The 14724-nt window shown below is 46.0% G+C and overlaps 1 protein-coding gene across 1 annotated transcript in view; it reads right to left on the minus strand.

The window, feature by feature from the left end:
* Window positions 1-5543: 5543 nt before the first annotated feature.
* The window catches only part of TEKTL1 (tektin like 1), a 33120-nt gene continuing 23939 nt past the window's right edge, over window positions 5544-14724 (minus strand). Inside the window, exons 6-8 of the mRNA XM_073598173.1 lie at window positions 13432-13527; window positions 11162-11275; window positions 5544-5810 (exon numbers count right to left, since the gene is read on the minus strand). Coding sequence (XP_073454274.1) covers window positions 5628-5810; window positions 11162-11275; window positions 13432-13527 — 393 coding nt within the window. The 3' untranslated portion in view covers window positions 5544-5627. The remainder of the gene's footprint in view (window positions 5811-11161; window positions 11276-13431; window positions 13528-14724) is intronic.

Here is a 14724-nt window from a genome sequence, read left to right on the forward strand (position 1 = left end):
CAGTGCAGTTTTTTGTTTTCATGCGCGTGTGTTATAATCAGCGTTTTATGCAATAAAATGACTTAGAACCGCTAAACAATGTTCTGAAAGTTGAGAACCTGGAGAATAAACTGTCACACAATATTTGCTGTTTATAAAAAAGCATATTTTCAGGAGAAAATACACTAAAATGAATTTCAATACACATAAACACAATATAATACCCACTATTTGTGGTAGAACACACACTATATTATCAAAAGTATTGGGACGCCTGCCTTTACACACACATAAACTTTAATGGCATCCCGGTCTAATGGCCCATACACACGATACGAATATCGGACAAAAAAATACCGCTTTCGACGCAATCGTATGATAGTCGCATCGTTAGTACAGAGCTTTCGAGAGCCAATCACGACAGTTCATCCGATATTATTATCGAACAAACATGAAAATTTTCCTCGTATCATACCAGATCATACGATTTTCGTTTAGTCAGTACAGTTGTTGTCCGAAATACAATACAAATACATTACAACACCTGACATCACTTCCAATATTCTTTTCTGTCGTACGAGAATTTTCATGACTTTAGTAACCTATTCAGTTTCTACTTGCGACTAGTAAGCAAAAAAAGTCGGTTGATCTGTCGTACGATTTTTGAACCGTGTGTACGGCCATTAGTCCGTAGGGTTCAATATTGAGTTGGCCCTCCCTTTGCAGCTATAACAGCTTCAACTCCTCTGGGAAGGCTGTCCACAAGGTTTAGGAGTGTGTCTATGGAAATGTTTGACCATTCTTCCAGAAGCACATTTGTGAGGTCAGGCACTGATGTTGGACGAGAAGGCCTGGCTCGAAGTCTCCACTCTAATAGGAGACTTCGAGCCAGGCCTTCTCGTCCAACATCAGTGCCTGACCTCACAAATGTGCTTCTGGAAGAATGGTCAAACATTCCCATAGACACACTCCTACACCTTGTGGACAGCCTTCCCTGAAGAGTTGAAGCTGTTATAGCTGCAAAGGGTGGACCAACTCAATATTGAACCCTACGGACTAAGACTTGGGGGCAATTAAAGTTCATGCAGATGTAAAGGCAGGCGTCCCAATACTTTTGACAATCTAGTGTATGTAGCACCCTCCTAGTATAGAGTAGGCTGCTGGGAAAATGTAGTTTGGCTTCCCTGTAATCAGAGGAGTGGGGGGATTGATTGGTTAGGACTGCTCAGTGTTTCAGAGGCTGCTGCTCTGTTACTCCCCCCTGTCTGCTAGAGCAGGGGTCCCCAAACCCTACCGGTGCCAGTCCGAGGTCTGTTGATAAGTAGGCCTCCACCACGCAGCAGGAGGTGAGTGGCAACCGCGGTCCGTCCCGGCCATTTAGCAGCCTGTGTCTATTCTCCCAGGTCTGTCGCCCACAGATCACCTGCATGTTAACATAAGTTTTGGCAGCTCCCACTCTCCCTGCTGATAGGATGACATCAGAGGCAGGACGGGAGACCTGGGAGAATAGAAACAGGCTGATAACTGCCTCTGCCCTGCCGAAGGGTCACTGTCTTGTTAAAGAGGAAAGGGGGGCCATCACTGCAAGGAGGACAATTGTGATGGGGGGGTGGGGGCATGACTAGTCATTACAAAGCAATCCTCTTTATATCTCAGTGCCCCTTTACAGGGCAGACCCCTCGAGACTGTTTGCTTTAAAGGGTGAACTGTGATGTAGAGGGGGACTGATATAAAGGGCTGTTGTTGTTCCGTGAACAGCCCTCCAGTCCCTGGAAAAATTGTCCATGGTGCCAAAAAGGTTTGGGTCCACTGTTCCAGAGTCATGGAAGGAGGAAGAGCAGATTAGGCCGCCTGAATATTTATGGAACTTCAGCCAATCCCTGGGGAGGTGTGTCTAGTAGGTGGTGGGAGAGCCCATAAGTAGTCTGGAGCATGAGGCAGGAGTGCAGCGTTCTTCGGTCCAGTCCTGCCAGAGGAGACCCCTGTTCTGGGGGCTCCGCCTCTGGGACAAGAGTACTGTAGAATACCTTGCAAAGACACAAAGGTCCCAGGTAGGTTCAGCTGGGGGGGCCTATGAGAAAGTTCAAGTCCAGGGTCTGAAGAAGCTCACTGGAGAGAGCCAGGAGGAAGTCGGTGGGGAAGAGTCCAGCTGTCCTATTGTTGTGTGAGTCTACATCTCCCTCACTAGGAAGACCCTGGTAGATATTGACAGGAGGCAACCGATGATCCTGCGGCTACATAGCTCCCAACTGTCCCTGATTTCGAGGGACTGTCCCTGATTTGGAGCAATGTCCCTCTGTCCCTCATTCCTCCTCATTTGTCCCTCATTTTGGTCTGATCTATATAGTTGTATATAAAATGCACTTTTTATCTATCAAAAAGTGTTTCCCAGGGCTAAACCTTTCATCTGATTTCTAAATTGCTTCATTTGTAAATCCCAAAAGCCAATATAAAGGAATAGTAGTGGTAAAAAAAGCACTTGTGGGTTTAACCAATCTTGTTTTTTTGCACAATTCTCCTTTAAGGGGGCGTGGCAAGGGGTGTGTCCTATGCCTTCATACTTTTGTTGGTAGGTGTCCCTCATTCCCATCTCAAAAAGTTGGGAGGTATGCGGCTATGAGACCCCAGTACTGAGGAATATTGACTATGTGTAGCTTTGTTTAACTCTGGAAGGAGTGCAAGTCAGTCTTACAGAATAAGAGATTCTGTGGGACATTGAGCAGTTCTGTGAAGTGCAGCCAGAAACTGGGTCCTCAGGGTATCCAGTTCTACAGTTCCGGGGTATGACATGTTCCCTCTCTCTATCCCAGTTCATCATTCCTAATAAAAACCCTAAAAAGTGCCCCTAGAGTGATGGAAAAACTTGGCACCCCAGATCATTTTTTGAACTACATTTCCCATGATGCTCCTGCACTCTGCATTGTAGTGAAGCATCATGGGAAAAGTAGTTCCAAAACATCTGGAGTACCAAGGTTCACCATCACTGCGGGCCTGGACTGTTTTCTGAGATAGTGGAAGAATGAAGAAAATGCTGTGTGCCTGGATGTGTGCATTCTAAGGGGGAAATAGGACCAAATTCACCACTGGCTCTTTAAGGGGTGCACTACGTGAAATGATAACAAACTACACTACCCCAAATTTTTTATAGGTGATACTTTAAAAAATCCTGGGTATCAGTTTAGAGTTCATCATAAATGATGGCCCTGAAATTATTGCTCTCCCTCCGGCATGGAGCTCTAAAGGTATGGCACGGGTATATCATCCCTTCAGAGCACTTGTGCCAGTGATGTCACTGGCTGCGTCTAGTGTGAATATCTCCAATATAGTGCAAGTAGGCTTACCTGTAGGTACTTGTAGGCTTATCTGTAGATACTTGTAGGCTTATCTGTAGATACTTGTAGGCTTACCTGTAGATACTTGTAGGCTTACCTGTAGATACTTGTAGGCTTGCCTGTAGGCTTACCTGTAGGTACTTGTAAGCTTACCTGTAGGTACTTGTAAGCTTACCTGTATGCTTACCTGTAGGTACTTGTAAGCTTACCTGTAGATATTTGTAGGCTTACCTGTAGGTACTTGTACACTTACCTGTAGGTACTTGTACACTTACCTGTAGGTACTTGTACGCTTACCTGTAGACACTTGTAGGCTTACCTTTATGTACCTGTAGGCTTACCTGTAGGTACCTGTAGGCTTACTTGTAGGTACCTGTAGGCTTACCTGTAGGTACTTGTAGACTTACCTGTAGGTATTTGTAGGCATACCTGTAGGTACTTGTAAGCTTACCTGTATGTACCTGTAGGCTTACCTGTAGGTATTTGTAGGCTTACCTGTAGGTACCTGTAGGCTTACCTGTATGTACCTGTAGGTACTTGTAGGCTTACCTGTAGTTACTTGTAAGCTTACCTTTAGGTACTTGTAGGCTTAACTGTAGGCTTACCTGTAGGTACTTGTAGGCTTATCTGTAAAGAGGGCTCACAAGTACCCTATGCGATAGCATGGGCAGGTGACAGGTCCTCTTTATGGAGACATCAAGGGGTTGATTTACCAAAACTGGAATATGCAAAATCTGGTGCAGCTTTGCATAGAAACCAATCAGCTTCCAGGTTTTAACCCTCGTTCACAATGAGCACAGCTTTGAAATTGTGCGAGTTCATCTGAGCTAAGCCGCATTTTAGTCTGACTTCAGGGGCGCCTTTAAAGACATCTGCGCGGGTTCCTGCACAGATCACTATTGAAATCGCCTCCGAAGTTGCCAAAAGTAGTGCAGGAACTACTTTTGGAAATCAGTGCAGCGCTGGAAAGTCGGCGTTGTACCAATTGGGACGCTCCTGTTGCCAGCAATAGGCTCCGATTTGACATGCGATTTGACCTGTGAAATCGCATGTCAAATCGCCCCAATGTGAACAGGGGCTTAGTGTCAAAGCTTAATTGAATGAGCTGAAGTTAGAAGGTAATTGGCTATCATGTATAGCTGCACCCGATTCTGAACTCTCCAGTTTTAGTAAATCAACCCCCAAGGGTCTATTAGACCCCTAACGTCCCCCCTGCCCTGCACAGATCAGGGTTGATTGGCTACAATAGCCGGGAAGGGGGGCAGCTGTGAACCCGGATGTGATGAAATGCTTGTCTCTTCCGGCTCCACCACTCACAGAGGAGATCACTACTGTAAAAGTGATTGGGGGGGTGGTCTTTATTACAGAAAGGAAAAGTCTCACACTGGATTACTGCACAGATCTGGAAGAAATACACAAAGCACACCGAGATTCAAGAAGAATACACATGAGGAATGGATTTAGGCAATATTTGCTTATCCCGGAGTTCATCTGTAAAGTGGTTGTAAAGCTCAGACATGAAAAATGAACAAATCATATCCCTCTATAGTGTGTACTTGTTTTACTCCAGAGCACTAAGTCTCATTTCTGTCTGCTGTCTTGTTCTTTTGGTATCAGCATTAGTCGCTTCTGACAATTAGAGAGAAATAGTGACAGGGGAGGGAGCTCCAGCACACAGCCTGTGATTAACAGACTCAGGTCTGTTCTTGTGTGCAGTATGAAGGGTGTCCATTTTCTCCAATCAGCTCTCAGAGCTCTCCTCATGGAGCTCTGCAGAGTGTAACTTTAGCTCCCCACCCCCTGCTTTCTGACAGCTCAGACAAGCTTTTTTCAATTCTGGACTTGAAAAGATGTAGAGAGGAGAGAAGACTGCAGATAAACAAGTACAACTTATTTAGGAGGATTTTCTTCATCTCTGTGTATCTCTCGAGGCCAGTCACTGGGTATATGGAAGGGTTTACAACCATTTAAATGTTTCCTTACTTTATTTTCTTCTTTTTTTTTTGAGGGGGGTGGGGGTGCACAGTATAATTAGGGGTCCACTCTGCTATTGCTGTATTTAGGATACCTCTCCCCTCTCAAACCATAATACCCATACTTTGTTCTTTGGCATCAAGCTGAACCTGCACAATCCGGGATTTACACTCACTTTGGGGTGCGTAAGCCAAAAAATCTACTGTTAATGTTCAGCCACAATAAAAGTTTTAAGCTTCAAAATTGTTTTCTGCAGAGTTTTTCTTTAATGAAAACTTTTAATATAGCAAATCAGTGTTGTTGAGGTTGGTTGACATGATATCCTCTCGGGTGTCTCTCGGCTCACAGGCACAGCCTCTCTCTCTGGCCCTTGGTGCTCTTTGTTCGCAGTCTGGCGGCGGCTCGGTCAATGCGTTCTCCCCACAGCTTGTTGTCCTGGTCTTCTTGCAGCTTCATCTGTGCCACGTGTAAAGAGCCAAGTTGATCCCGTGCTTTACCAAGAGATTGCTCCAGAGAAGCAGAGCCCTGGGGGAGAGAAAACATTATAAATATTATACACAAATAGGGTGCATATATAAAAATAAAATTGCATAGCTGTATGTAAATTTTGTTTGGTTGCAAAATTGATTGTTGTCAGACTATTTTCAATCCAAATCGAATGTATGAATGCAGAAAATCCTACATTATGGCCAATTAGAGCCTTGGGCTCTAATCATGTGCTTCAAAAAACAAAAAAAAAACCCCATTGGAATCCATGCGTCCAAAATGTGTGATAGGACCTTGTTGTCGGAAATTCCGACCGTGTGTGGGCTCCATCACACATTTTCCATCGGATTTTCCGACACACAAAGTTTGAGAGCAGGATATAAAATTTTCCGACAACAAAATCCGTTGTAGGAAATTCCGATCGTGTGTACACAAATCCGGCGCACAAAGTGCCACGCATGCTAAGAATAAATAAAGAGATGAAAGCTATTGGCCACTGCCCCGTTTATAGTCCCGACGTACGTGTTTTACGTCACCGCGTTCAGAATGATCGGATTTTCCGACAACTTTGTGTGACCGTGTGTATGCAAGACAAGTTTGAGCCAACATCCGTCAGAAAAAATCCATGGATTTTGTTGTCGGAATGTCTGAACAAAGTCCGACCGTGTGTACGGGGCATAAGTCTCTCAAAAACTTCAACCAATGCAAATCTGCCCTCCAAAAATACTATTCTTTCTTCCACACTGCCAAGCTAACCTATTTTACAACTCTTATTAACACCTTTTCATCCAGTCCCCGTAAACTCTTCTCTACCTTCAACTCTCTACTTTGTCCTCCACAGCCTCCACCCACTGACTTACTCACTGCCCAGGAGATCGCTAATCACTTCAAAAACAAGATTGATACAATCCGTGATGAAATCTCCATTCTACAGGTATCTCCCCCAGCTAAGACCCCATGTCAACAGGTACAACTGACACTCCCCCTATTCAAATCTACTACTAGAGATGAAGTTGCTAAACTCCTTTCTATCGCCCACCTAACCACCTGTCCCCTGGACCCTATTCCCTCTCAAATGCTACAGTCACCCTCTGACCCCATCCTACAATCTCTAACCCACATCTTCAATCTCTCCCTCACCTCTGGCGTCTTCCCCAATGCTCTAAAACATGCACTGGTCACTCCCATACTTAAAAAGCCGTCCTTGGACCCTACCAATCTTAACAACCTACGCCCTATCTCCTTGCTCCCCTTTTCCTCTAAACTACTTGAGCGCCTGGTTTACAAGCAACTGAGTGACCACCTCATTAAAAACAACCTTCTTGATCCCCTTCAATCTGGATTTCACCCTCAACACTCCACAGAAACTGCTCTTTTAAAACTCACAAATGAACTACTAACTGCAAAAACCAACGGACACTATTCTGTACTCCTACTTCTGGATCTTTCAGCTGCCTTTGACACAGTTGACCACCCCCTCCTCCCCAAAAAAATGTACTCCCTCGGTCTCCGTGACTGCGCTCTTCAGTGGCTCTCATCCTACCTATCCCAACGCACCTTCAGTGTCAATTACAATTCTACTTCCTCCACTCTTCTTCCCTTCTCTGTCGGGGTCCCCCAAAGTTCTGTTCTTTATTTTCAATCTACACCTCCTTCCTGGGTCAGCTGATAGCCTCTCACGGCTTTCAATATCATTTCTATGCTGATGACTCACAAATCTATCTCTCCACCCCTCAACTCACTCCATCAGTCTCCTCACGCATCACTAACTTACTAACTGACATATCTGTATGGATGTCACACCACTTCCTCAAACTCAACTTGTCCAAAACCGAGCTTATAATATTTCCTCCCCCACGTGCCTCTTCCCCTGACTTCTCTGTCAAGAGCAATGGCAAAACCATCCACCCGTCCCCACATGTCAGGGTGCTAGGTGTTATCCTGGACTCTGAACTCTCCTTTCAGCCCCACATCCAATCACTTTCCAAAGCTTGCCGCCTCAACCTCTGCAACATCTCTAAACTACGTCCCTTTCTAACCAGTGAAACCACAAAGCTCCTGATTCACTCCCTGGTTATCTCTCGCCTTGACTACTGCAACTCACTCCTCATTGGCTTACCTTTAAATAGACTATCCCCCCTTCAGTCCATCATGAATTCTGCTGCCAGACTCATCCACCTTACAAATCGCTCAGTGTCTGCTACCCCTCCCTACCAATCCCTCCATTGGCTGCCACTCGCCCAACGAATTAAATTCAAAATACTAACAATAAGTTACAAAGCCATCCACAACTCTGCCCCCAGATACATCACTAGCCTAGTCTCAAAATACCAACCTAATCGCCATCTCCGTTCCTCCCAAGACCTACTGCTCTCTAGCTCCCTCATCACCTCCTCCCATATGCGCCTCCAGGACTTCTCCCGAGCCTAGCCCATCCTCTGGAATTTGCTACCCCAATCTGTCAGACTGTCTCCAAATTTATCCACCTTTAGGCGATCCCTGAAAACTTTCCTCTTCAGAGAAGCCTATCCTGCCTCCATATAACAACTGCAGTATTTTCTCCATTAGCTCATCCCCCACAGCTATTACCCTTTTGTATAACTTGACCCTCCCTCTTAGATTGTAAGCTCTAACGAGCAGGGCTCTCTGATTCCTCCTGTATTGAATTGTATTGTACTTGTACTGTCTGCCCTAATGTTGTAAAGCGCTGCGTAAACTGTTGGCGCTATATAAATCCTGTATAATAATAATAATTTTAGACCCAGTGATGTTATCACTAGGTCTCTGTGCAAAACAGGCGGATCATGGCTGGTGGGAGGGGCCAGTGGGTGCTGTAAATAGCCTCTGGAAAACACCAAGCACCCCGCCTCAGTACTTTTAAGAGCCCTCAACCCCGATGCAAGCAGTGGACTGGCTTTTGGGAGGAGGTTTAATAAAAATAAAAAAATACATTGATGGTTTGGTCTCAGTCTGGAGGAGTGGGCATCCCTAGGCAGGCTAAATTTGCATGCAGACCACCCTAGGTAACACCCACAATATACACCCCCCCCCCCAACTTTCTGAGATGAGAACGAGGGACACCTAGCAAAAGTATGTAGGCATAGGACACACCTCCTGCCACGACCCCTTAAAGGAAAATTATACAAAAAAAAATTATTGGTTTAACCCACAAATGTTTTTTTTCACCACTACTATTCCTTTATGTTGGTTTTTGACATTTACAAATGCAGCAATTTAGAAATTGGATGAAAGGTTTAGCACTGGGAAACACTTTTTTAATGATAAGTAGTGCATTTTATATAAAACCAGGGGCGTTGCTAGGTCTACAAAAGATCTGGGACTAGAGCCCATAGTCATACGCTTGGGCGGGCATACACATGTATATACAATAATATATGTGTGTGTATATCCCCATTTACATTGGGGTCCCCAGAGAGTCCCCCTTACATTAGGGTCCCCAGAGAGCCATCCCCTTAAATCAGGGTCCCCAGAGAGCCACCCCCTTAAATCAGGGTCCCCAGAGAGCCTCCCCCTTAAAACCAGGTTTCCCAGAGAGCCTCCCCCTTGCATCATGGTCCCCAGAGAGCCCCCCACTTACATCAGGGTCCTCAGAGAGCCTCCCCTCCCCTTGGGGACCCCTGCAGAGACTCGGGGCTATGGGCCCCAGATTCAGGGCTATAGCCCCAAAAGCCACCCCCTAGCAACGCCACTGTATACAACTATATAGATCAGATCAAAATGAGGCACAAATGAGGAAGAAAGGGGCTCAGGGACATTTGGAAGCTATGCATAGAACCTCCATGATTAAAAGAACTGAAATCCAATGAATAAAAGGGACGGGCCTGGGACAGAAAAGGACTAGATGATGCTGGATGCCCTTCATCTAGGAAATGAGTAAGGATTAAGATCTAGAGAAAAATTAACATAATATATTAATATAGGCCCTGTTGCTGAACTGGATTTCCTGACCTGACTATTCTCTCCTGCCTGCCATCTGCTCCAACCTCTGCCTGGACCTGACTACTCTCTTGTCTGACACCTTCAGTACAGTATTTGCATCCTATCCCTTCTGTCCAGCAACCCATTGGTGGGGCGATCCTGAGGGCTGCAACCTGCAGCCATGAAAACTGGGGACAATTAGAATTTATGGACCATCACCCCGCTGGTGACGACCAGCTATCACTTAGACTTGGTTGAGCCTGTGTCACGTAGGCAGGTGCAGTTAGCTACTTTGCTACTGGGTGGCTCAGTATCAGAATAGTGGCTGGTTACAGCAGATAGTGTCATCAGGTGTTTGGCCCCTTTTAGGTAGAACCCTCCCGCAGTGATGTCAGGGGTGAGTCAGCACCATATATAAGTCAGGTAGGGAGGAGCAAAGACACGCTTGGGGCATGGGAGCTAAACACCTCACACATATGGGGATGTAACCAGCAGACAGGGGCGTAACTACCACCATAGCGACCCATGCGGGCGCTATGGGGCCCGCAGCCAAGTGGGGCCCAGTGAGGATAAGAGCACCGCCGGCACAGTCTCCCAGTCAGGGCTCAGACTTCAACACGAGTAGCTTTAGAAGTAGAGAGGACAGACAGAGCACATGGGCAGGTCACCCTGGCGGATGATGTGGGCTCACCTAAGGTGCGGGGTCTAAGCACTAAGTGAGATTTACCAGAGGTCCTGATGGTGGAGATGGGTTTTGTTGCATGTTAATACCAGGTCATGTGCTTCAGAATTGCTCCACCAGGAGGTGAGCAAGCCGGGGTCTGGTAGCAGATATAGCAGGTAGGGATCAAGTGAAAGCATAGTCAATAAACAAGCCAAAGGTCAGTAACAAGTGGTAGCGGAGAAACAGACAGCAGAAGGAGTGACAAGAGTGAGATATTGGGTAAAGAAAGCACAATAATCTGGCAAACAGGAAGTGCAAGTTCAAGGTTCAAGACACACAAGACACAAGGCATGGCTGTCTTAAGAAGAGACATTACAAAACACAGCAGAGGTCGCATGTTCAGACCTGGGTCCTTGCAATGTTATTGATTGTGCAATGCCAAGTGGCTCTAGAGTGTATGTCCTGGTGATGTGACTGTTTTGCCATTCCCTGAATACCATCAGTAAAGTACAGCAAGACTGCTTATATGAGTGGATGTAAAAGTCAATAGCTGGGAATGTTGTGTGGAGGCCTCTGGCATTGAGTGGGGCACAAGATGGCAGACAGTTTGGGCTCCGCAGGAGGGACTTTGTCCTAGCAGGACAAGAGCGGGGGTAGGGTCTTGTGCTCTTGGCATCAAATTCAGCCAACCATGAACCCCCTCTTACAAGGGGGTACAGAAATAATACTTAGTAGACACACATTTTTCTGGATGTATATACTGTACATAGAGAACATTTGGCTGTACCTGGCAGATTAGGGTGCTCTCGGGGAGCTGGGTTCCTGGGTGTCTCTGGAGGATTCTGACCAGTGGACGATCCAGACGTTCTCTTACAGAAAGATCCAAGCTGGACTCCGGACCCTGGAACATATATATAACATTATACAGATCTACTGAGGAATCTACATTGGGGGGGAGATTTACTAAAACTGGAAAGTGTAAAATCTGGTGCAGCTCTGTATAAAAACCAATCAGCTTCCAGCTTTTATTGTCAAAGCTTAATTGAACAAACTGAAGTTAGAAGCTGATTGGCTACCTTGAACAGATGCACCAGATTTTGCACTCTCCAGTTATAATACATCTCCCCCATTGTCTCATTTAGCCATTTTAAGCCAAACTTCAGCTAATACTTTATAATCAGTTACAGCAACAGCTTATTTTCTTTTGGGATAAAGGTTTTGCAAAAATAAATAAAAGCCGGTCATTGTAAGCATGCCTGCCGCGGTAGATTTGTTGGTAGTGGTAATGGTAGTGGTTTGTGTTATCCCTCTAAATGCTACAGCTGCAGGACAGCTTGTTCTATAAAAAAACAAAAAACAAAAAAATCCCAACAGACTTACTAGCCAGATCATTAGGTGAAAATAAAAGAAAGGCTAAAAAAGAAAACGCAGCCACATCTAAGAATTGGTAAACTAATATACTACATTTTTAATCCAATTATTAAAGGTTTCCGGCCATCTTGGACATCCTTATTCAATACATACTCATTGCACTCTATGGGGTGACATCTTCCCCATAATAATACAGACATGGGGGGGGGGGGGTAATTGCCGGTGACAGATCACCCCCTCCACAGAGATGTGAGGGGGGCTGTGGTCACTAGAGCTCCCCCCACACAGTTCAAGGGGACCTTTGTGGACCCTGATGTAAAGGGAAACTCTAATGTAACAGGGAAGACTGCAGACCCTGATGTAAAGAGGAACGCTGCTGACTGTTATGTAAGGGGGGCTTTGGTGACCAGGGACCACCTTACATCAGAGTTTCCCTTTATATCACAGTCTGCAATGTCCCCTTTACATCAGAATTCCCCTTTACATTAGAGTCCCCAGAGGTTCCCCCTTGCATTGTAAGGTGGAACCATGTAGATTCTGATGTAAAGGAGAACTCTGATGTAACTGTTGTGTAAGGGGGATTCTGGTGACCAGAGACCCCCTTACATCAGAGTTCCCCTTTACATCACAGTCCGCAGTGTTCCCCCTTTACATCAAAGTACACAGCATTCCCCTTTACACATACAAATATTTTTAGAAAAATATTTTATCAAGAAAAAAAGTCAGTCTTGTTGTTTTTTTTTTTTTTTTGGGGATGGCACTTTAGAATTCTCTGCTTATAGGCTCCTGAGATGTAAACCCGACCCTGAGTGCGGGAGATGGACGGTGGCGATCAGTCGCCTTACCTTAGGAGGCCGATGCTGCCCCTCACTCCAGCGTGCAGGTTGCAGGCTCCAGGGAAGAGCTGGGGCCATTGCTTCTCCTCTCGGTCGAACAGGAAGTGGGTCTGGTTGGCCGGGAGTCCTAAGACTCCCTGGCCAATCAGGTCTCAGGACCAGCTTCCTGATTGGCCGGGAGGACAAAAAGGAACACCATAGCGAATATTAATTTGCTATTGTCACACAACTGGGTGGGTTCAGGATGCAGTACTCTGCGCCCTGAGCCCACCCTTTTTTGAAGCCAATTAAAGCCTCTGGCTCTAATCATGTGCTTAAAAAAAAAAAAAAAAAACATTGGAATCCATGCGCCTGGCGTCCTGCATGTAGATTAGGGGGCTGCACACATGGATTAGGGGGGCGGCACCCCTGCATCTCTAATGGACGGGCCGTCACTGGTTCTGAGTCTGTAATAACCTCAGAAGTGGGCGGGGCTTGAACCAGGGAACACACTGATCACACTTTTGCAGCCATTGTGCTACTTGCTGGGTGTTTGGAGCACTCCTGTATCTTTAAGAAGGGGTGGGCTCTCCTTAAGTCCACCTACCCTCATTTATCTATCGGAATGCATGTGCCTCCACTGTGGGGACACTCATATTTTAGCGTTAGGACCACAGATACCAGGGTGCCCTGACGAGGCCCTGTGGCTTACGCATGCGTTTGCAAATGCGTGTGGACTAAACCCCTGTTTTTAACTCACTGTTAGACAGGTTAATTTGGTTGTCTGCGAGCTGGTTGGTAAGTAGGCTTGGGTTTTTTCCTAGGCATTCCTCAGGCTTTGTTGTGATCTGAATATATGCATCATACATACCAGCTGTAGCTGATAACTGCCCTCCATCTCCTGGTACAGCCTCTGCTGCCTCTGAATTATGTTCCTCACGTTTCCCAAAGCCAGCGTCACATCGTCCTGATACAAGACATTTTTTATTTAACATTTATTCATTAGTTATAAAAACAGATTATATTCTTGAAAGACATCAGTTGCTATAGCCCAAGAAATATATTTTTAAAACTGTAACAAAATAAAGCTGGAGGAAAAAAACACCAGTTCATACTAGAGTGCCATGTGGGAAACCCGTGATCCATGCGTGTTTCCGGAACCACGTTCAACACGCATTGCTATGGCGATCTGCACCACTGAGAGCCTGAACCAGCCACTTCCAGCCCCCTCCACAGTCCACCGCTCCAGTAAGTGCTAGAGGGGCAGAGCAGAGAGCCAGTGACTGCCGGTCACTGCTCATTGCTCACAGCATACAGTCACCTTCTGCCCAGTGCAAATCTGCCCCCCTGCTAAACAACACCCCCCTGCACAAATCTTTGTCCCCCATCCCCCAAATCCCCCCCACACACAAATGCCCCCTCCCCCCAAAAAAAATCACACCTCCTAGCATAAATCCTCTATCCCTCAAATTTCCATTCCTAGCACAAATCCTCCACCACCCCAAATTTCCCCTCCTAGCACAAATACCTCCCAATCATCCCTACTAGCACAAATTCCCCCCCCCCCCCCAAACAAAAACAAAAAAAAGCCTGATGAAGGAGGTGTGCATTGCCACTGAAACGTGTCCTGATTGGCTACACTGCTCATTGGGCTGACAGGTCTTTTGTTGAGCTTGACAGCTCTCTCTCTGTGGGGTCCACTGATAAGAGCATCCAAGCCCCCACTTCACTTCTTCAGTGGTTCTCTGCATCGTTGGCTTAGGCTTTCCCTGGACTACTCCCGTGAGACCTCCCCTTGCATCCCACTGCCTGTTACCTATTGTGAGTGTATATACATGTGTACTTACTTTTTAATAAAAAAAATTGTGCTACATCAGCGGCTGCTTGGTGCCTCTCTTCCCTTCCCCTCTTTTGTTACAGTCCTTCACCTTGGCCCGTCCCACTAATGCTATGTCCCAGATCATGTCCCAGGATCACAGAGTCAACCATATTTGAGTTACTGCACATGCACAGTAATGCCCCGTACACACGGTCGGACATTGATCGAACATTCCGACAACAAAATCCTAGGATTTTTTCCGACGGATGTTGGCTCAAACTTGTCTTGCATACACACGGTCACACAAAGTTGTCGGAAAATCCGATCATTCTGAACGCGGTGACG

Source organism: Aquarana catesbeiana, linkage group LG09 (genome assembly GCF_042186555.1).
Source record: "Aquarana catesbeiana isolate 2022-GZ linkage group LG09, ASM4218655v1, whole genome shotgun sequence".
Taxonomy (NCBI): Eukaryota; Metazoa; Chordata; class Amphibia; order Anura; family Ranidae; genus Aquarana; species Aquarana catesbeiana.